We start from the raw sequence: 23930 nt of genomic DNA, 5'->3' as shown, positions 1-23930 counted from the left end.
GATACTCCCTAAAGTTGATTCACTGGGAAATTTCTTATAACATCTGGATAAATTAAAATGTGTTAATGTCCAACAATCCAGAAAATCCGGTCTGGAACAAGCACAGGCACGAGTGTACCATATTATCAGATTTTATTGTAGTGTTTATGTAATTCAGAATTTGAACTCCACTGGCAAAAGATATCGATGATGCTTAAAATAAAGAATTTTGGTACTTTGTGCAATGTCCTTCCCACTGTGCTTTTCACTGGACTTTTGATGTCTGCCAGCCATTCAATGCTCTCCTTGCTAACATATTTTGGAAAAAATCAAGCTGAATATTGAACAGAGCCAGGCATGACAGAATTGCAGTCTCTTTAGCCCCATTGAAGGTTATTGAATAAATAACATCCAAACCAAATTCTCAGTATTATAGATTAATCATAGCTGAAATTTGTTAGCCTTCATGTTTAATTATATGCTTCAGGCTACACAGATCTTGGCACTGATGATGGCAATTAACTTGAGCAATAAAATCTTTCAGCTACTGCAGCCAAACAATACACAACATTTCTTTGACTATCTAGGAAAGCACAAATATGAACTATCTTTCAGAAATGAGAAGAAGGTCAATGTAGAACAGTGGTATACAATCTATTGGCAGAGAGGGCCTTATTGTCAGTTCAGATCACTTTGGAGGGTCTCTCACATGCTTGTAGAATTCCAAGCTTCCCAAGAGGTCGTTTGTCATTTTGGCCACACTCCAAAGCTTGAATTGTTTGGAGCAGCTCCATTCATTTATTCAGTAAGTTATCTGAGAGAGAAAGGATTTGAAACTTCAAAAATATTTCACTGAAGAATGACTTAATGTTTAGTTTTTGAATATTTTGCAAGTTATGACTGTCAAATATTTGAGGTTTAGTTGGTGGAGGTAGGGGCAATAGCTTAAACTGCCTGTTGAAGCACTTATATAGGTGGCTCTTTGATTTACACCATGCAGGACTTCACTAGTCACCCTGCATTATTGCTGACGTGTAACTTCTTGCCCCTGCTTATCCCACTCCTGATGGTGTGGGTGAGTTGAGGAGTGAGGGGTTAACAATGTTATTAAGCCCCCTAAACTTCCAATCTGTTTTTTCCCCATTGGCTTCAACCTGTGATTGAAGAAGGTTGGTGAATGTTGTTTATATACCCATCTTATATTTCAAATAAATTTAAGTGACTCAGACTTACTAGCAGCCTTTACTTATTGCTCTTTTTTTTTTGACTGGATACTGTAGATCAAGGGTTCCCAGCCTTTTTTATGCCATGGACCGACATCATTCTGTAAGGGATCAGTTGACCTCAGGTTGGGAACCCCTGCTGTAGATGCTACATCTGGAGCAGTTAGATTAGCCATTATAAGTCAAGAGTTTATTTTCTCATCAGTAAGCAGATGCAGACCTGTCTTATTTGTAAACATTAGGAGCTTAAGTGGCAAATAATGGCATTAACCTCTAATGATTGTATTAGATACTGAAAACTATGGTACAAAATCCAATTGGAAATGTGTGGCCAGGCTAAAATCTCAAAATTATAACAAACTATCCATAATAGTAATTTTCAAATATTTGTCTTCAACAGAACTGGAAAAAAGCTATGAAGAAAACCAAAAAGCCTTGGAAGAAAAGGCACAGCAGTTGGTAAAACTGGAAGAAGATGTACGCACATTGCTGCAGACAATCAGTCAGAAAGTTGCTATCTATAGTACTTGTTTATAATGAGGATTACTTCACAGGTAGTTAGTTACCTGTCAGTACTCTACTGATGCTGAAGAACAATCAATTCCAAGCGTAATTTTTTAAATAAATTGAATGAATTATTAAATGCATCTTTTACTCAATACATTTTATTGAAATATTTCCAGAAGCAAATGCTTAAGATAAAATACAAACTAAACTCAGTATTTTTGTATTATTCATTTTAGTGACTAAATTCAATGAAGTAAAAAAAATTGAAGTGTAGTTCACTTTTTATAGCTAATGTTTAACCCATTTTTATTTACAATTACATTAAACATGGCATGGATTTAATAACCATGTAAGTAATACATTTTACAGTAGCTTGTGCAGGAATTACATTAGACTGAATTTGTTTGCAAAAATAAAATAACTTTCACGAGAGAAGTCTTCTAGAAGCATTTCAGTGGAAAAGGCATTATGCATTTTAATATCAAAGGAGGACAAGGACAATATTCTACTTTGATACTGAAACTGTGTTACTACCACTGCAGTCAAACTGAGCAAGCCTTCAAACTCATGTTGAACAAAATCATTTCTAGATAGTTGCAAAGTAGTGATGTGTATGGGTGTCATCACCAAACCCAAGAACATACCTAAACAAAAATGTCCTTTATCTGTTTCGCAAACTGGTGAAGGCCAAGAATATTGAAGAGTAGATTTGCCCGTGCTCTTTTTTGTTTATCAATAAGGAACAATAAATATTCCCACTGATTTTACAATTCTTAAAGGACAAAGCATTAGTGAATATCTAGTAATGTCAGGTGACAACTGTGGAGAGAGAAACAGTTTTGAGTATGCTTTAGAACATTTCATCTGATTCAGAAGCTCTGCAACAACACTATGCCATTTCTGCCTAATTTGAAGTTGCAATGTGAGGTAGATTTTGGGGGTGGGAGAACAATCCTAGAATATACAGAATAAGGAATGAAAAGACCATAAGGTCACAAATGTAGAGATGTAAGTAAGTAATACTGTGATCATCCAGTCCCAAACACAGGCACATGATCTTATACACGTTTTAGTTTTGCTTTCCTCCCTCAATTTTCTACCTTCTCCTCCAGCAGAAACAATGCCCTTAAGTCCAGGGCATCCATTGTCTATGTTCCCTTTACATCCCCAGGCCCATTTTATACATTCATCTCTTACAGCACCTGCTGAAGGTACTGAAGAAATTGGAATAAAGTTTGAGGACTAGATTTTGCTGTTAAAGACATTGATCTTTTTTAATGTTCATCACAGCCTTGATTCTGATTTAATTGCCCTCTAATACCCAGCTGACTCCATTCTGCTGCTTGCTGTCCAAGTTTGTAAAATTAATACACACAACAGGGCCAGTGATTTCAATGGCTGCTAATGAATGTAGTGTTCGTATAATTAACAATTTTTTATATTTTATTATTTACAATGGATCTGATTAAGGATAGGAGGAAACCACCTACGTCTCCTACGTTCAACTTTCCTCACTACTTTGTAAAGTAAACCATTCAGATCAGGAAAGCTCTAGGATATTATTTTATGTCTGTCCTTTGATCATTTACCTTCCTCCTATGATCACAATTACAAATACAAGTTGTGCTTAAATTTTGCAAGGAAGTTCTGGCTGGGTTTTGTTGAGATACAGTGCAGAACAGGCCCTTCCAGCTGCACAGCCCAGTAATCCCCGATAACTCTAACCTAATGGGACAATTTACAATGACCAATTAACCTATTAACTGGTACAGCTTTGGACTGTGCGAGGAAACTGAAGCATCTAAAGACAACCCATGCATTCCACAGGGGAGGGGGACATACAGTCCTTACTCCGACACTCCAGATGTAATAGTGTTGTGCTACCATGATACCCAGGCTAAGTTGTCTGAAATTGCTGCTCTAGGCATGCCCTGAACTACAAACAAGTTGGTGCTTTGAGGGAAATGAATTAGGTAATGGGAAATGAACCATAAAGTTCAAAATAAGATCCAAATCCAAAGATGCAGTTCTGAAGAATTTATGTAGCAGAATAATCCAAACTACTACTGTGTCATGGTCTTGACTTGGATGACAAAAAGATCAGTCTCATTCAAATGCAATTACTGTACAAATATTGGATCACAATGATGAAAAATCTATCCCTGTGACTGTAAAAGATGCTGGTGTAAGCTCTGACCAATTCAGAAATAAATCAGGAATATAATTTCAAATACATTTTCCACGTGAAGATTGAGTTATCCTAAAGTTCAAACGGAAGGCTATTTGTGCTGCTCTTTGTAATGAAATGTTTAGCTTGAAACTTCAACCTATTTTTCCCTTTTAAACATTTGGAAGAACAAAGCTGTGATAAGTAATGAATTTAAAACTGGAGTTTATGGTTTCTTCCCTCCCTTCCCCCCCCCCTCCCCCACCACTGTGTAAACCAACTGAGCAATTGTGAAAGACTGCCCTCTTGTGGCTTCTTTGTTGAACATGTCAGTCATTTGAATGATGGTGTAGCTGGCACACAACTGGACCATGTTGGCTCCACTTCAAGTTGATCAAATGTTATCCTCTGACTCTGCATTAGAACTACCAATAGTTCCTTGAGCAATGGTTCCCAACCTTTTTTATGTCATGAACCAATACCATTAAGAAAGGGGTTTGTGGACCCCAGGTTGTGAAACCTTGCTTGATTGGATTACATGAGCATCCATTGGTGATGACACAATAAGTTATGAAGCTGTCACTACCACTGCTCTACTTGTGCCTTAATCAGAATGAGTTCTCTTGCTCCGTCACACAGCCAAGTGGAAGGGACAACATCTGTACAAATAAATGTGGCTGTATCATTGCATATATCAAACTGAAGTAGTTTTGAAATTAATACACAGCTTGCTTCAGAGTTCAAGTAATTATAATTTGCATTAAAAAGGCTCTACAATCATATAATGGTTACACTATCAGAACTTTGTCCCAACTATTTAATATCCCAAAAATTAATTTTCATGTTGAGTCTTGAATTGTATAAATACACACACCAAAAACTCTTATAATTGTTTGAATATTTTAACTGGTTAAGCCATCAGAACTTCTTCATGCCTGTTGAATATGCCAAAAACTAATTTTCATGCTCAGTGGGGCCCAGGCTGCATTCACACCACACCACTGACATTCATCCACACATAGGAGATCCTAACTTTGTGCCAAATCCCGAATGGGAAACATTGGAGGATATTGCTCCTCAGTTGTGCTCTGGGAAAACTGAAGCCTGAAGATCTCAATTCCCAAGCGATCTGCAAAATACCAGTGACATCAAAGTACAAAGGAATTGATTGAGTGAGTAATTCACACAATTTTTACTGCCTACTTGTATCGGATAATCTTAAATTAACAGGACAGCTGTCCAGAATAACAAACCTCAGGTATTTGCAAGGTTGAAGTTTAATGTTAACTTTGAAATTCTCTCCAAAGTCTGATAAATACAAATGCTTATCTCTTTCTACTGCGTTGTGATAATTTAGTCATAGTCATACTTTCTTGATCCCAGGGGAAATTGGTTTTCGTTTATTTAAAGGATAATCAATATGAGACTGGTAAGTCAGTTATCAAGGTTCAAATTAAAATTGATTTTTACTTTAAATCATTAAATAGATTTTCAGGCTAAATGTTTATCTGTGATTGATAGCCTGTTGGCTTGAGAAACTTTCCCTCAGATTTGTTAATCTATTGCTGTCAACTTAAGAAAGACTGCCATCTACTGGTCAGATCTAAGATTTGAAGAGACAGAAAGGGACTGTCTACCAATTTGTAACCTCTGGAGCAAACCCCATCCATTAAATATTTTCTGTCACAAGAAATGTAAGAGTCAAATTGATGGCAAGTTTCTACAAAAAAGCTGATAAAAACAGTCCAATATTTTGTGACATTGGACCCTGCCCAGAACATGCTCTGCTCTTTACTACATAGTTCCTATAAATCTTAAACTCCCAACAGAGAGCTGACACCTCAGCTGATACAGAAAATTCCAACAATATAACTCAGTAGCAAGTTGAAGCATTAGCTTAGATTTAAGTCCACAGAGTAAAATGTCAACTCTTAACATCTATTTGATAGAGAAGTTAATTTATTTCATATTTGCCTTTCAGGGTCATAACCACCGTGGAAACTCACCTGAGTTTGCCTCTGAAAACAAAATAACTCCAACTCTGTCAGGTTTTGATTTTTTTTTTAAATAAAGTTATGCACTCTTAAATAAAGATCTACAAAATAATGTTAGATGTGTCTCATTTCTACATAAGATCTGTGTCCAATTTTCAAACTGTGTATCTTAGCTGCTGCTTTAGCAATGGCATGGAAGACTACTTAATATAAAAACAGTGAAAAATGTGCCCCTTTTACAGATAATGGATGAAAACATGTGAACTCATGCTTCACAAATGTATACAGCAGCTCTATACATCTGACATAATTGATCTTTTTTAAGAAATCATCATTCCCTGTGTATTGAAGTATGAAAAAATGAAATGGCACAAACATGCTGCCCATTGTGAATAAATGGGTATTTCAGCCCAACTCATCCAGTGTTGAGGAGGGTCAATCCGTCTGGCATAAGCATAGATCACATCATATTAATAAGCCTTTTACAAATGTCACATATTGGAATGGTCAAAAAAAAACAGTACGAGTCCAACGGGAGTAAATTGGAGAAGAATTTGGTGCATGCTTAGTCACAACTGACACATGAAACAGGCTCCCTCAACACATTGATTGTAATGTGTATTTGGAAAAAATTGTGATTTGCAGGATTGTGGACATGCTGCTGAAAGATATCAAATATAATCTCTTCTTCCCTTAATTTAATCCCTTTATTGAATGGCAAAGACAAACCACGAATGTGTAGTTCGGTTACACATGGGAGTGTGTGAATTTTGTAATAGATACTGACTGGAACTATCTACAGAGATAGAAACTGAAATGGTAAACAGAAGGAAAGAGCCCAAGATGGACTGGTTGTTGAGGGCAGGGTGGAAATTGACAGCAAAATTAAAGTGAGCAGGCAGCAACACCAATGCAGACACCAAGTACCATAGAAAAAGTGAAGGAACAGCCTTAAGTCGGATGAAATATTTCAGACCAACTTTTCTTAGTTCTGATGAAACATTTAATTTGAGGCATTGACTCCAATTCCTTCTTCACAAACACTGTCTTACCTGCTGAGTATTTTCAGCATTCTCAATTTCTGGTTCAGATTTCTAGCACTTGTAGTTTTTTTGCTTTTTGCTAAAAATGCAAAACTGCCTTTGACCAAATAATGGGGAATGCTCTACTCCAAAAATAACGTAGGGCTTCTCTCCACCACAAAGGCAGTTATTAGATTGAATACCAAACAGTTCACAACTGCACTTAATCAAACTCTTGTCCTCCATTCAGAAAATGTCAGTACCAGTTCTGTAGGATATTCGTTTTCTTTAAAGTAAATGTCTCTTAATTTCTTTTGGCATTAGATGTCAAACTTTTCCTCACAAATGCAATGCCCATTTTCTTCATAATCATCTCTGGTAACAACCATGTCCATGAAGTCAACATGTTCAGAAAGCAGCTTTCCACCTTCCCATGAATATGTAATAGGACTGAAAGGCAAAAAAAAATGTCATTCCTTCATCAAAGACTTGAATTACATGGTAACGGTCAAAGGTCTGTTAAAGATGTCCACATTTTCACACAGAGTGGCATAACAGAACAAACAAAGCAACATGCAAACTCACTCATGAAAGGGGGAAAATCTGCACTTGCCAAAATACTACATTAATTCAGTTCAATGCTAGAGGGGCATTTGGCTCTGTGCTTCAGATACACCAAACGTTCTGCTGGAAAACAGCATGTCTGTGCTGTAACTGTTTCCATGTATGTTTTTTGCACCCGTGTTCCAGATCCCCAAGGTACCACTTCCCTATCTTTCTTTGCACTCACTCACAACAGCTGGGGTGAGTTATGCCTGTGGCCACTTACAGAGGAAGTGTTCCCTTGCCAGGCATTCCTGCTATTAGCACAAAGCTGCAAGGAGGCCTTAACAGGGGTAAACACAGACAAAGGGAATAAACTGCAGAAGGATGGTGCATACTTAACTATAGAGTATACAAGCAATCATGTCCATGTACATTAATTTTAAAAGTGTTAAATCGTTGGCAAATTCTTGGAATGATCTCAGTACCCAATACAATACTCTAGAATACCAAACTCAAAGTTATGCCAAAGCTACATAAAACACTAACCTGGACCAAGTGGAGTATTGCTCCTAATTCTGAAAACCACTCTAGGAAGAGTGAAGAGGCTTTACAGAATGTACAGAGGAAATTATTAGAACTTCAGGGATTATAGCTAAATTGTTAAACTGGTAGTGCTTGATGGAAAAACTGTTTAAGAAGACTTTAAAATGCTTACAATCCAGTAGTTTCAAGAGTAAATAAAGTACAAACCGATTTCTACCCGATGAAGGGTCTAAGGTAAAAGGGAACAGATTTAAAGTGACTTTTAGAAAATGCCACCGCCAACAGGAGAGAAAAATATCTGTGATTTGGGACATGGATATGGTTTCATTAGCAACTATTAAATGGCACTTAGATAAATAACAAAAGGAAAAAAGTAAGACGGGAGTGGAACCTGTTGAATGGTGAGCTTTGAATGACGTCCTGTAATTTACCGTTCTGTCATAATATTAAGATAGAATTAAAATGCAAACAAGAGTTCATGCTGGAAATATAGCTCAGCACAGTAAGCTATTGCCAGACGTTAAGAGGTTCTGGGTTTAATCTTCCAACTGCAGTGTAGAAGGCATATTTTGAGACAGCAAAAGAAAAAAGAAATGATATTCCAAAGTCTGATAAGGTTTATAAAACACATCTTTATCTCAAGTTAACTTAAGCAGTAAACTACTTACTTTTCAGGCAGCAAAACTGACACGTCATAATCGGACGGTGTAAGAGATCGTACTTCAGCATAAACACGATCTCTAAATCCTGGCAAAAGCGAATTACCACCAGTCAGGACAATGTTCTTATAGAAATGTGGGTGCATCTCTGATTAAAATAAAAACACGAAAATGTTAGGTTTAAATAAATTGTGCCACATTTCTGCTCTTGTTTAAGACATTGCTTAAAAGCAATTTCTTTGATAAAACTTCTCTGAGTACCTCTTGTTGGCTCAGTATCAATTTTGCACTGGTAATACCATGCATGGAACATTTCTCACAATAACTTGATAACTATTATGATCACATGCACCAAGAGACAGTGAAAAGTTTTGTTTGCATAGCACAGAGACAGATCATTCGATACACAAGTACATTGAGGTAGTACAAAAAAAACAGTAACATTGCAAAATATAGTGTCACAGAGAAAGTGCGGTGCAGGTGGACAAAAACAGATGCAAGGGCCATGATGAGATAGATTAGAGCCACTATTTACATACAATCAATAGCTGTTTACTGAATTAGGATAATCAATAATGTATATTCATAAAGAACTATTTGAAAGCTGGGTTATGCCCTGCAGGTACTCACCCTCAGGTAAACTTTGCACAGAATGAACAATCGCTTCCGGTATCCCCATCTCCTGAATGCCAATGTCAGAAGGATGAAAGAGGATTTCGGGAACAGCAAACCTCTCATTAGTAAGACGAAGAATTTGCTCACTTGTTTTGTATTTTCCACTGAAAACCATTTCCTCTAAAGGCTAAATTACAAAAAGTCACACACTGTTAAAGGATTTTTTTTGAGAAAGACAGGCACAACAAACACGAAAGCAGAGTCATCATTCCCAAAGAAGCCTCAAAGGTCAAAATACAGTTTATATCAAGAATTAAATGAACTTGGATATTGCATAAATATCCCTTCTGTCAAGTTATCACAATAATTTGAATTATGTGATGAGAACAAAAATGAAGAAAGGAGTTTATGGGGAAACAATGCAAGAAGTTAAGAGACTGATGCGGGAGGTCTGGGGATAAAGCTAACAAAAGCAGAAGGGACAAATCAAAGAGGAAATGATTCGTGAGGCCTTCAGAATGTGTACTGACAACAGACCTCAGACCAGACACAAAACTCATGGTCTACCAAGCAGCTGTCAACCCTGCCATACAAATACCTGGACTACCTACAGGAGGCACTGGACTGGATACCAGCTATCTGCAAAATCCTCCAAGTTCACTGAAAGGATAAACAAAGCAACATCAGCATCTTTTGCCAGGGCAACTATGAAACCTTAGTTGCACTCAGTTAACTTCTTTGAGTCAACCACAGAGTCCCGAAACCAGGTACTCTTGTCTGAGTTCTGTCATGGAAAGAGAGAACTAGGCAAACAGAAGAAAAAAAAAATCAAAGATGTGCTCAAAGCCTTCTTGATTAAATGCAAGATCTCCAATGATTATTCAAAATCATTGCTCAAAAGTAATGAAGTAACATTTGGGATGGTACCTAGCACCTTGAATCCATGCATTAGGTGCACACAGAAGGCCTGCATAAGCAACGCAAGGAGTACAGCACGCCACCAACAACCCTGTCAAGTGTTTCCTATGCCATTTTTGGAAGAGTCTGTAGCAGCACACTGATTTGTAGGTTCTGAGGTCACTGATGGTCAGAGTAGAAGCAATGATCAACGGATTACCTAAAAATACAGAAGTATTTTCTCTGGCAGACTGGTCAATATCCAAGGTCAAAGGTTTAAAATGATTGCTTAAGTACCTAAGGGAGTGATGCAGGATATGGAATGCTCTATCTGAAGATTGCAAAAACCAATTCCGTACTGATTTTAATAAAGAGTTGGGTGGTTAGTTGAGGATGAAGAATTTGTGGGGTTATCAACAAAAAAAAACAGTACTGTGGTACAGCCAATGCAGGCACAAAGTGCCAAATGATCTTGTTAAACTGTAAATTTCTGTGCTTTTACAAAACTTAGAGCTAAAAAATGGTGAATTATTAGATTATGTGAATATGAATTAAGCTACATTCCACATTTAAGTCAAGACACTTTCAATTATACTAATAAAAATACTCTTGCACAATAAAATGTTAATTTCACTTAAAACTAGTGATTAGATTAATGGTTATTAGCCTAGAGTAGAAAAACCCATGGGGGAGGGTGTAGGCTGCAAGGTATCAGGTTCCAAACTTTACAAGGAATACATAAAACCTGAAGATTTGAATTTCCTCAGGAAGTTCTCAAAAAAATAAATAAATATATAGAGTATATTCAACAGGTTAGTTACCTCTATGGAAGAGCTACCAGCAGTCCCAGAACAGCACACTGCTTGAAGAGACACCCATAACATTATCAACTATTCAACGGAAGCAAAGGAATTAGAAAAGGGGAAGTGGGTGAGGGATATTTTACTTGTCATGAACAACAAAAAAAAACTTTCACTCAGAAAGAATTTGGAACCATTGGAAAAGAGAATTGATTCAGGTTTCGAAATTAATTGTGGTTTGAAGGGGTATTAAGAAAGTACAAAATTTCCAATTCCCCCAATTTGTCCTAATCCAGCTACATCAATAAGTACATGGAAATGACTGTGGACTTTAGAAAGGGTACGACAAGGGCAAACCTCATCAAGGGATCAGAAGGGTGAGCAAGTTCAAGTTCCTGGGTATCAACATCTCTGAGAATCTATCCCAAGTTCAATATATCGATGCAGTTACAAAGGATGCACAGCAGCTACATTTCATAAGGAGCTCAAGATTTGGTATGTCACCAAAGACACCGCATCTCTGTCTGGTAGGGGATGAGTGGGCACTGCACAGGATTGAAATAAGCTGCAGAAAGTTGTAAACTTTGTTAGCTCTATCATGAACATTAGCCGCCCCAGCATCCAGGACATCTTCAAGGAGCGACGTCTCAAAAAGGCAGCATCCTTCATTAAGGACCCCCATCACCCTGGACATGCCCTCTCCTCATTGCTAGCAACAGAGAGGAAGTACAGGAGCCTGAAAGCACACACTCAATGATTCTGGAACAGCTTCTTCTACTCTGCCATCAGATTTCTGAATAGATATGGGCCATATAACAACAAATTTCACGACATGTCAGTGATATTAAATCCCATTCTGATCATTAACATAGATGGTTATCAACAGGAGATAGAAAGTAATAAAATAAGCCTCCCAAACCACATAATAGCACTTTTACCAACACGCAACATATCTAATATACTACATCAGTTTTGCACAGCACGTGTTGCAAAATAAATCAGAATGGAGAAAGAAGAGTGGAGATTTTAGTGTGATTAAGGATTAACTAAATTCATGTCTATAATTCTTAAATAGAATTTCTAAATTTTAATATACATATAAAAGATATCTCTAAACACAAGAGGTTGTGCAGATGTTGGAAATCCAGAGCAAAACACAGAAAATGCTGGAGAAACTCAGTAAGTCAGGCAGTACCTTTAGAAATGAAAAAAACAGTAGCTGTTTCAGGACTGGGAAATATCTCTGTCTAAAAGACATCTTTATCAGCTCCAGAAAAAAGTTTCCATTTAAAGATATCAGTAATGTTAATCAGAGTCAACAGTTGAGTCACTTAAATCAACGTAAAGGAAAAAAAAAATCGGGGATAGAAACTACAGGTTGAAGGAAAGCCAATATTTAACATAATGATACCCTGATTGATGTTGGGCAAATTTCATAGTGCCTTTGCATTTGATTACTAATAACTTATAACTTAATAACTTATTGGGCAGAGTATAATCCATATAATATATCAAAGAAATAAACTGCCTCTTTCCTTGTGGACTGAGTTACCTATTCTCAAACTGTAATTTTAGCCAGACGTTTAGGACTGGGATGAGGAGAATTTTCTTCACTCAGAAGATTGAAACTTTATAATCTCAATAACTATGGAAGCTCAGTCGAAAGACGATCCAGGTATTCTCTAACCGGAAACCTTGGATGAATTCTGAGGTCAAGTCCCTTTTAAAGGCTAGAGCTGCGGCTTTTAGGTCCGAGGATGCCAGTCGCTACACGGAATCCAGGCGTGAATTCTGGAACGCCATTAAGGGCATAAAAGGCAATATCGAGCCAAGTTTGAAGCCCAGGATGCCAGTAGACTATGGCAGGGTCTAAATGAGATCACTGGGCGCAAAGAAAAGACTGGGAATTTCAATAACTGTGGAGCTTCTCTTCCTGACGAACTTAACGTATTCTACGCAAGATTCGAACAGAAGAAGAGCGTCCAGCTCCCTCTGGATGAACCGGACCTGGTGGCATCGAGATTCATCGTCATCGAGGAGGACATTAGAAGGGCCTTCCTGAAGATAAATCCAGGAAGGCGACGGGCCCAGGTGGTGTCCCAGGACGGGTTCTCCGGGCCTGTGCAAGCGAGCTAGCTGGAGTGTTTGCTGACATCTTCAACTGCTCCTTGCTTCAGTCTAAGATCACCTCGTGTTTTATGAAGGCAATGATAATCCCAGTGCCGAAGAAGAGCAAGGTGGCATGCCTGAATGACTATCGACCTGTGGCTCTGACATCAATTGCTATGAAGTACTTCGAGCAATTGGTTATGGCACACATCAACCACAGCCTACCGGTCAACCTCGAAGCTTTGCAATTTGCCTACCGGAGCAACAGGTCAACGGCAGATGCCATCTCTCTGGCCCTACATTCCTCCTTAGAACACCTGGAGAATAAAGACGCATACGTAAGGCTCCTTTTCATTGACTACAGCTCTGTCTTTAATACCATCAATCCAAATAAACTGATTCCTAAGCTCCGGAACCTGGGCCTTGGCACTCAGATCTGCAGCTGCATCTTCAACTTCCTCACAGACAGGACCCAGGCTGTAAAAATAGAGGACAAGCTCTCCTCTACAATCACTCTGAGCACCGGTGCCCCACAAGGCTGTGTACTCAGCCCCCTGCTGTACTCACTGTACACCCATGATTGTGTAGCCAAGTTTCCATCAAACTCAATATATTAGTTTGCTGATGACACAACAATTGTAGGCCGTATCTCGGGTAATGATGAGTTTGAGTACAGAGAGGAAATTAAGAACCTGGTGGCATGGTGCGAAGACAATAACCTATCCCTCAACGTCAGCAAGACGAAGGAATTGGTTGTTTACTTCAGAAGGAGTAGCGGACCACACGACCCAATTTACATCGGTGGTGCACAAGTGGAACAGGTCAAAAGCTTTAAGTTCCTCGGGGTCAATATCACAAATAACCTGACTTGGTCCAACCAAGCACAGTTCACTGCCAAGAAGGCCCAGCAGCACCTTTAGTTCCTGAGAAAACTAAAGAAATTTGGCCTGTCCCCTAAAACCCTCACTAATTTCTATAGATGCACCGTAGAAAGCATTCTTCTAGGGTGCATCACAACCTGGTATAGAAGTTGTCCTGTCCAAGACCGAAAGAAGCTGCAGAAGATCGTGAACACGGCGCAGCACATCACACAGACCGATCTTCCACCCGTGGACTCACTTTACACTGCACGCTGTCGGAGCAGTGCTGCCACGATAATCAAGGACACGACCCACCCAGCCTACACACTTTTCGTCCCCCTTCCCTCCGGAAGAAGGCTCAGGAGCTTGAAGACTCATACAGCCAGATTTGGGAACAGCTTCTTTCCAACTGTGATAAGACTGCTGAATGGATCCTGACCCGGATCTGGGCCGTACCCTCCAAATATCCGGACCTGCCTCTCAGCTTTTTTGCAATACCATACTTCCCATTTTTCTATTTTCTATTTATGATTTATACAAACGTTTGTAATTTAAATTTTTAATATTTACTAATTTTAACTATTTTTAAATATTTTTAATATTTAATATTTGTAATCCAGGGAGTGTGAAGCGCAGAATCAAATATTACTGTGATGATTGTACGTTCTAATACCAATTGTTTGGCAACAATAAAGTATGCAGTAGTATAAAGTATGTACATTCAGAACAAAGATGAATTGATTTTTGGACATTAAAGGAATATGGGACAATACCAAAGTAGAAGATCAGGCATGATCTTGTTAAGTGATGGCGCAGGATGGAAGAGCTGTATGGCACCTCTTCCTGCTCCTAGTTCTTATGTTCTTTCATAGGCTTCTTTTTGGTATTGTGAGAAATAATATGCGTAAGATCACAAAGTTACAAAGCTTGCATCAGGAGATTCCCATAATGAAAAATGGTTTTAGCCAGAAAGACATTTCATTCAAATTTGGAAACCTATCTAGTTAGGTATATATCTGGTCCTTTCATCCCAAGTTTATATCAGAGACTTCAGCGAGCACTACTGTAGGCTTTAGTGTAGTTTAAAAGTTATGTAGTCTGGAGCAGAAATAAAATCTGAAACATCAGAGAACTGAACAAGACTTGTCATCTTGGCAAAAGGATCAAAGTGAAAACTGGAAATTTTCTCCAGCTCCTGAATGATGTTGTACAAAATCAGATTGAGGTCTCCAATTGATAGTTAATTAGGGACAGTTTTAATCCCCTTTGTGATTTACATGCATAGCCAGAACAAACCCAATTAGCATTTTCAGAGACAGCAGTAGTAAAATGCTATGGGAAATGAACAACCTGCTGAGGCAGGACCATTGTGTCAGCGAGCCTGAGAAAAAATGTTGAGATCTTTATTCTGCGATCGATTGTGCGATATTGGGGCATGTTTGATGTTGATGATGTGTGGCTGAAATGAGAACAATTTCACAATCAAGCAATATTATGTCTTAGTGCAAAAACCAGGGAACTCAAAATCAGAAAAATACAGAAGTATTTAAATGAAAGATCATGGAATTGACATGTTAGTTCTGTCTTTCTCTTTCCATACCAACCTGGCGAAAATTTTCACTGTGTTCCATGATAACATTATCATTCCTAATTTTGTTTAAGCATAAACATAAAAATATAAACCAATACTCTTCAAAGTGATTAATTTCCAGATTACTTGGCTACTGACCCTATAGTCAGAAAACTATCTTAAGTGTAGTCTGGTATTCAGCAAATGCTGTATGTGTATCTGATTTTGTTCAGCAACCCCTTGCAATTTAGTCAGATAATATTATATTATCAGAATATTATGCAAGTTTATAACATACAGGCCTGGCATGGAAACACCAATGCCGTTGAACGGAAAAATCATACAAGCAGTAGTGGGTTCAGCACAGTACATCACGGGTAAAGCCCTCCCAGATTGAGTACATCTACATAAAGCACTGTTGTAGGAAAGCAGCAACCACCATCAAGGATCCCCAGCACCCAGGTCATGTTCTCCGCTCAATGCAGCCATCAGGCAGGAGGTACAAGAGCCTCAGGACTCGCACCACCAGGTTCAAGAACAGTTACTACCCCCCAACTACCAGACTCTTGAATAAGAGGAGATAACTACACTGAATTTCACTTGCCCAGCATTGAAATATTCCCACAACCAATATACTCACTTTCAACTACTCTTTATCTTATGTTCTCATTATTGCTTGCTATTTATTTATTTATATGCGCATATGCACAACCTGTTGTCTTCTGCACTCTGGTTGATCTTTCACTGATCCCGTTATAGATGCCCACAAGAAAATGAATCTCAGAGTTGTAAATGGTGACATATGCACTTCGATAATAAAATTTACTTTGAAATTTAAAAGCAGCACCTCCAACACAAGAGAATGGCATCCATAGCAAATGCATACCACTCTTGACAGAAAAAAGATCCGATCAAGAAGTGCACTGATAAGGATGCCAGCTCACTATCAGGCAAGGAATAAAAGGATGACAAGCATGCAGATGGGATTAATTTGGTATCATGATTCAGCGCAGTCACGGTGAGCCGACAAACCTATTTCTGTCCTGTACTTTTCTATGTTCTATATCCTCATAGAGCTACTTTTGCTTGTCTCTTTGTCCACGTCGCTCTGTGTCAATACCAATGTTTTACAAATTGTAGATTACAAAATTGATTTTGCATCAGAGGAAACTTCCTGAGGCAGAACTGGCTGCTGCAACATGGCAACATCAATTAGAAAGGCAGAACAGTTAAAAATCCAGGTAGAAAAACTGGCGGCTTCAAGTAGCAAAATCAGAGTTACAGAATAAACCTTGATTTGAACTGGTTCAGGAACATGATACACATTGAGAAGAATACAAGGATTCTACAACAGAGGGTGAAGATGCATGTCAACATTTCAGTAGAAGTAGGGTCTCTGAGTTCTTCAAGCAATCTGTTTTTTTGTACCAGATTCCAACATCTGTTATCCTCAAAGATGCTGTACTTCTCATGTCTGAGCATTGCTGTCCTAGAACCCCACCCAATCTAAACACCGAAAGTACCTAGTGCTTTACACGATAACCCTCAATGAAGTTATACAAGATCTTACAGCATTGCTGTAATCTGTATGACCAGCAACATTTTTAGAACACAATTCAATGAGTAATACAATGGAGTTGGAATGCTACTATGCAGTGCTTATTTAAAGTAAAAATTAGCAAGTAATTTTCCAAATGATTTACCTTACAAAAACCCTTCTTAATGGTACTGAAGTCTGGAAGCACATAATCTCTCATTACAGTGTTGGCTTCTCCTTTCAGCCTATATAAAATGAAGAAGAATTCTGTAACTCCTAAGACACGAAATATTGAATATTTATTATTTTTTTTTTTTACAGATTTTTCATTCTTCTGCTTTCTCTTAACCGGGAGATTGAAGAACAGTGTTGGTGTACAGTACATCTTTGATCTGTTTGATGGTCCAGCCTTCTACTGATTTTTACTTACCTGTTCTGCAATACAATGCAAATAAACCTGAATATGGAAACTTTGATTGTAGTACCATAATTAGCTATACATGTACCTTACTGATGCTAAAAATTGTCCACCAGACAGCATGCCTCTTTTGTAGCAAACCTGTGCAACCAGTGAAGATTTCTGCTTTCAGACAGCTTTAAATTGAACTAAGTATACAAACTTTAAATCTATTTCAAACTTAAATAATCTTAAGGATAATAAATCCTACAGATAAGGATCTCAATTCGGTTTTAACATGTCAGTCATGTGTTCTGAACTAATACATTTAGTATTGGCAACTGGAACTGATACTAGTAAAGCCAAAGTAGAAAGCAGGCCAGGTTCCCCCCAAATAACTTGCACAAGAAAACAAGACTTCCCTTGGGTACTTAAGGAAAAAAGTCAGTACTGATGAAATAATCCTTTCCATATCCTCTCATCAGGTTTAATTTTCTGACTTCCCCTACATCCTTTCTTAGTGATAAGAATGTAGTGATTCAGCAAAGATACAAAGATAAATCCGTGCAGACATAATAAATTGTTGCTTCAACAAATGTGCATCATGAACATGAGACTAATCTTTTGCAACATTTTTCCCTCCATCTCCCAAATAGCCAACATTACAACATGAGTATCCGCAATTATAAAGGGTAAAATTACAACATGAGTATCCCCAATTATAAAGGGTAAAATTACAACATTAGTATCCCAATTATAAAGGGTAAAATTAAGTGAAAAGAAAATTACAAATGTGTATTTACTTACTGGGCTATTTCCATGTCTTTGTAGAAGTCTTGTGAGACGTAACAGACATCTTCCTTCACTTGATTAATGACATGAGTTTCATCCATGACGTGCAACTGTCTGAAAGAGATAAGGATTCCAATCAGTGATAAAACGGTTAGCACAGTTAGTGCGAAACAAATACAAGCATGAATAAACAAAAATTTAAGAAATCAACCACTCTGGAATTGAATTATAATTCATGAAGTATGCTGATAAAATGAGTAAAACAAATGTTAGATGGGCTTACTTGCTGACTTCAATTCTATTTCTATATAATTATTGAGATATTAGTTGTACTTCTGGTCTTTAATAATCCCTATAACCTCCGGCGTGCTGCTTAGCTACTTAACTCAGTTAAGTTACTGGACAAGTATCCAGAAGCCTGCACCATTGTTCAAGTTGTATTATTATCTTTTGCCATCAATTATTGACTACAATTTCTAAACATTAAAAACTTATCATCTCTTCATACTTCCTGTTCATCCATTAGAAATTTCTATTAAAACTGGAAAATATATTTTTCTGCAATTGCACCTTCTTGCCAGTGGTAGCGCTAAAGGATCTTGGTTTTGTCACCTGTCGCTTTGCAGTCTGTAAAGTCTGCACTTTAAAGAGGAACTGAATTGCGTTTACTTGCACTAGTCAATCCAACATCCGGTCCCATGTCTTCTGCCCACCCCATGCCCCCCCTTTACCCTCCAGCTATAAGACCTTAAAAATTGGCAAGACTACTATACAAAGTTCTTTGAAAGACATTTATTTAGACCAAATTTTAGAGACGCAAGTCTAGATTCGGGCAAAGGGTTCAATCAGGATAGGGGTAAGGTGTGAGGAGGCAGAAGAACAGTCACAAGTGGGAGAGCAGCAGAGAGAGAGAAGGCATCACTGAGTCACAGATGCATCCAAGAAGCTTCAGGTTTAGATATTTTGGTCCCTTCAAGCATACATAGCTCAAATTCTTGCTTTCAACTGGTGGCTACATTTTGTAGGAGACCCGATGATAAGTGGTTTGCTTGTGTGCTGAGAATCAAGTGCCCATGAATGACATTCTGATCTGATGTGTAAAGCTGCAAAACAAGTCAAGTTAAAGTCCCCTTACAGGCCAATCAATTGACAGGAGGTCCCATCAACTATACTGTTGATATCAAAGTGTGAGAACGTAAGATTGACTTTCTTTACTTTAATAGACTCATAATCCAAATGTACTGAACAGTAGATGAAGTTTCCATTTACAGAGTGGAAAATATGACCATTGTGAACATTTACAAACTGCCGACAAAAACATGGCCAACCACTGCCCTTCCACTGCTAACCACCAATAGTGGTTACTTCGAAGAGCCCCAAGTCAATTCTAACTAAGCAGCTGCAAAGCAACACACACACAAAATGCTGGAGGGATCTCATCAAGTCAGGCAGCATCTATGGAAAAGAATAAACAGTCAACGTTTCAGGCTGAGACCCTTCTTTAGGATTCAGGAGTGTCTCATCCCAAAACATTGACTGTTTGCTCTTTGCTATAGATGCTGCCTGACTTGCTGAGTTCCTCCAGCATTTTGTGTGTGTTGCTTTGGATTTCCAGCATTTGCACATTTTCTCATGTTTGTAAGCAACTACAAGAATAGACTGTACCTGCCATTCACAATAATTTAGCATTCTCCATGATAATGAAAAATCATGAGCAACAGTATTGAAAATAAGATTTAAAAAAACACCCCAAGATTGTTCAGAATTTATGCCAGCAGTTTAGGAAAGTAACAAGCAGCACTCAAGCAATGCTGCAGGTTCAAATAGCTTATCCAGCTGGTTCCTCCTGATCCACTGGATCCCACAACCCGGTTCTTATTCCCTTCAAAGTTCTGCAATTCTTTCATTTTTATTTTAGAAAATTAAATTTTGAAATAAAAAAATTATTCAGAATGTGCAAAAAAATTTCATGTTGCTTTTCCACAGTTATTAAAAACTAGGCAACGGGGTGACCCATTGGGGCACCCTTTGAGAGAAGGGTAGTGCAGTCTGATGTGACCAGCATGAACATTAAATTTTCCTGAATGTTATTGGTATCGCTTTGCTTTGGAAACTGAAGTAGAAAACCTCAGTTTATTAAAGAACAACGCGTAGCAAAGCAAATATAGCTCCTCCTCGTTTAACGGACACTTTTGATGGCATCATTTCTGATTTATCTGCATCCTTCATGCCGCTTGTTGTCATTCTGGAGACGTGCAGTCCTTTCATCCTCCGTCTCTTCATCTCTTTTGCTGTTTGCTGTTTGATCTTGGAGACATGCATTTCTCAGCTCCTTTGTCTCTTCCTCTCTCCTCCTTCTGTGCCTGTTTTTGTCATTCTGGAGACATGCAGCCCTTTCATTCCCCGTCTCTTCACCTCTTCTGCTGTTTGTTATTTGTCTCTGATCCTGGAGACGTGCATGCCTCTCCTTCTCTGTCTCTTCTTCTCTCCTCTTTTTTTGTCGTGACTCTTTGATCCTGGAGTCCTGCGGCCCTGGCCTCATCCGATTCTTGTTCTCTCCCTCTCCTTGCCGCTTCCCGACTACGTTTGGCATCATCTCTTGACCATAATGTCCTCCTTCCCTTTCCACGCGGCATAATTAGGCTGACCATTTTTTTTTTTACCCTAATGCCGGATAGAAGATACGAACCAGTAACGCTAAAGGATGCTGATTATTCTTGATAATGTGGTTGGCGCTCTCCTAAATGGACGTGATATAGTCACCGCTGTCTTTTGACTGCAGCAAAGGGTTTCATGGGTGTCTCGAAGTACGTCATTACAATAAGGTTTAATTATCTCTTATTGATGGGTCCCAGTTTGATCTGTCCCAATCCTGCACATGCTGATGGTGATTAGCAGAATGTGACCCCTTGAAATAGAGCTGCCCTGCCCTTTTGCTCTAGTAGGTGTCGCTGCTGAGGCTGGCTGTGCGCATGCGTCAGGCTATCATGTCCCAATTTCCATGATGGCAGATCGGCACTCGAGTGAAAGGGAGCCTTTTGATTTTGGCAAATGAGCAATTTTATACCAATATATAACCCTGAACTTTGTTTGCATTCTGTAAATTAGCGAATTTTAATTCGATTTAGCCAAAAAAAGTGCCGCTGTAATGCACTGTTTGCGCTAATTGGAGGTCACAAACAGACAAACAGACAGACAGAGCATGAGAGTTTTAGTAGTATATAGATTAGAAACCATAAGTCCCTCAAAGCCACAAGTTATCCTTTTACACAATAAAAACATTAAACTTCCGGCAATCACATCCTTGCTGAAGAAAATCAGTTGGTTTCATAGTTCATGAGTTGGAATTATTAAGCAGAATAACAAATATGAGATAGGCAAGAGATGAGGTTTTTGGGGCCTTGGCCATCTTTTGTCTCCTCCCTAGCCACAGGTGAGGTCCCAGAAGTCTGGCGAGTAGCTAACGTCCCATTATTCAAAGAGGGAAATAAGGATAATCCTGTAAGTTATAGACCAGTGAGTCTCACATCAGTGGTAGAGAAGTTACTGGTTTCTTAGTGATATGATTTATAAATATTTGGAAAACCATGTGCTAATTAGGAATTTTCAAGGAGGTGACAAAAGTGATTGATGAAGATGGAGCTGTGGATGTTGTCATCATGGATATTAGGAAGGATTTTAGGATTTTAGGAATAATATTATGGAGTGAGGCAAATTAACTGAAATCAAAAATTCAAAGTTCAAATTTACTATCAAAGTATGTATACAATGTATAACTTGGAGATTCATCTTCTCACAGATACTAACAAAGAAACACAATCAAACTCACTAAAAACACACACAAGACTGCCACATAATGAATTTGTGAAAAAAAGAGGATAAATTGCATAAATTGTAAAAATAAGTAAACAAAAACACATGGAACATGAACAGCAGAACCTTCGAAAGTGAGTCCACAGCTGCGGAACCCGTTAAATGCTGAGGCAGGTGAAGCCTGTCCAGGAGTCTGATGGCTGTAGGGCGACAACTGTTCCCGAACCTGGTGACTCAAGACTCCTGCACCCCTCCCCCCCGTAGTGATACGAGAGGGAGACCAGTCAAATGCAGGCAGATGGCAAATTTTGATATCATTGAAACTAAGCACAGAAGCATAAAGAATTACAGCGCTAATGATTAGAAGATCGTGGTTCTATTCCTGCCACTATCTGTAAGGGTTAGCAAGAATAAGTGTGTGCATGCTACGTTGGCGCCAGAAGCATGATGATACTTGCAGGCTACCCCTGCACATCCTCGGACAGTGTTGGCTACTGACACAAAACAATGCCTTTCACTGTATATTTTGATGTTGATACATGCTCAAGGAGATCTGGTTTTTTTTGTGAGAATGATGTATTGGTCTTTTGGAGGTCACCTGATGTGATTTTCCCGCCGACGTGAGGTCACGTGATGACATGTGACCCATGACTATATAAGGGTCGACCCAGGTGATACAGTGGGTTTTTCAGCTTGTAGATTTCCAGGTAGAATGTGCTGTATCTCCGTTTCTGTTGCGTGTTTCTTTTTGTGACACACTTTCATTTTTAAAATAGTTGTGCGTTCTGTTGCAAAATACCATATTATTGGACTGGAAATTTTTGGCTAGATGTGTTGATTTACTCAATTCCAACATTAGAAGGGACAGTGAAGAATTTATCGAAGTGCAGGATCGAGGGATCAAGAGGAGTCGGCATCATTTGGCAGCTTAATAAAGGATCGACCTTATTGAGTCTTCGTTGGAGTAGCAACCTGCATCAAGATAACTCTTGCCAAAAAGAGCAAAGAGCTCATGCAGTGGTTTGTGCTCTCTCCCTAAAAGAACTTAAGGTCAGTTGATTTAAACTGTTTATTTACCTCCACATGGATTCTGTGGCAAGAACCAGCAGGAAAGTTGCGTCTGTGAAGAAATCCTTCTCCAGAGAAGTCTCTCCCCAGTTGAATGTATAGATCTGTTGGACTTGCGAATCTATCGCTTTAAGAACTATATCTGACTGTATTGCTTTAAGAACTGTTTTCGCATTTAACGCTTTAAGAACCAGAGCCGAGTGGCGAGTCATTGAACGGCTGCATATCGGTTAACTTCCGGTTAAAGTTTTCGTTTGTTTTTTTTTACCTTATCGTTTATCCGTGTTTAATAAATGTTTGGTTATTTTTATATAACCTGTCTCAATTGATATTCATTGTTGCCGTTTATGTAACATAATTCTGGGGGCTCGTCCGGGATATGTTCTGATTTTGAGATTAAGTGCTGGCAATTGCCATTTTGATTTGGAAAAGGGAAATACCTGATTTTTTTTGGTTTGATTGGTGTGTGTGTTGTATTCAGCAACAATGGATATGAACAGGTTTTTGGAGACGCCTGACTCGGGATCCTTAGAGAATGCGAGAAAATCTGAGGTATTGGAGATTGCTAGGAAGTTGGATATTAAAGGAATTACGAGGAATCCTACCAAGGCTTTCATACAAAGAAAAATTGCTGAACATAATATTAATTTGAAATTGTTAGATGCTGAGGTGTTAGATAAGTTTCCACTGAGTAATCTAGAAATGCAGTTGCATCTTGAACAGTTAAAGTTTGAAACATTTAAAGTGGAAATGAAAGAAAGAGAAGCTGAAAACCAGAGGAAATTTGAGCTAGAGATGTAGAAAATAAGGTCTGGGAATCAGTCTTCTGGTT

General features: G+C 38.5%; 2 protein-coding genes across 2 annotated transcripts in view; one reads left to right on the top strand and one right to left on the bottom strand.

Moving 5' to 3' along the window:
* lamb1a (laminin, beta 1a) overlaps positions 1-4575 on the top strand; it is an 85454-nt gene extending 80879 nt beyond the window's left edge. The window contains exon 33 of the mRNA XM_072240971.1: positions 1603-4575. Coding sequence (XP_072097072.1) covers positions 1603-1739 — 137 coding nt within the window. The 3' untranslated portion in view covers positions 1740-4575. The remainder of the gene's footprint in view (positions 1-1602) is intronic.
* actr6 (actin related protein 6) overlaps positions 4143-23930 on the bottom strand; it is a 42148-nt gene continuing 22360 nt past the window's right edge. Inside the window, exons 7-11 of the mRNA XM_072240973.1 lie at positions 18233-18331; positions 17195-17273; positions 9271-9442; positions 8650-8788; positions 4143-7342 (exon numbers count right to left, since the gene is read on the bottom strand). Coding sequence (XP_072097074.1) covers positions 7213-7342; positions 8650-8788; positions 9271-9442; positions 17195-17273; positions 18233-18331 — 619 coding nt within the window. The 3' untranslated portion in view covers positions 4143-7212. The remainder of the gene's footprint in view (positions 7343-8649; positions 8789-9270; positions 9443-17194; positions 17274-18232; positions 18332-23930) is intronic.

This window comes from Mobula birostris, chromosome 23 (assembly GCF_030028105.1).
Source record: "Mobula birostris isolate sMobBir1 chromosome 23, sMobBir1.hap1, whole genome shotgun sequence".
Lineage (NCBI taxonomy): Eukaryota > Metazoa > Chordata > Chondrichthyes > Myliobatiformes > Myliobatidae > Mobula > Mobula birostris.
The sequence above is the reverse complement of the archived record's forward strand: the minus strand, read 5'-3'. Positions and strand labels throughout refer to the sequence as shown.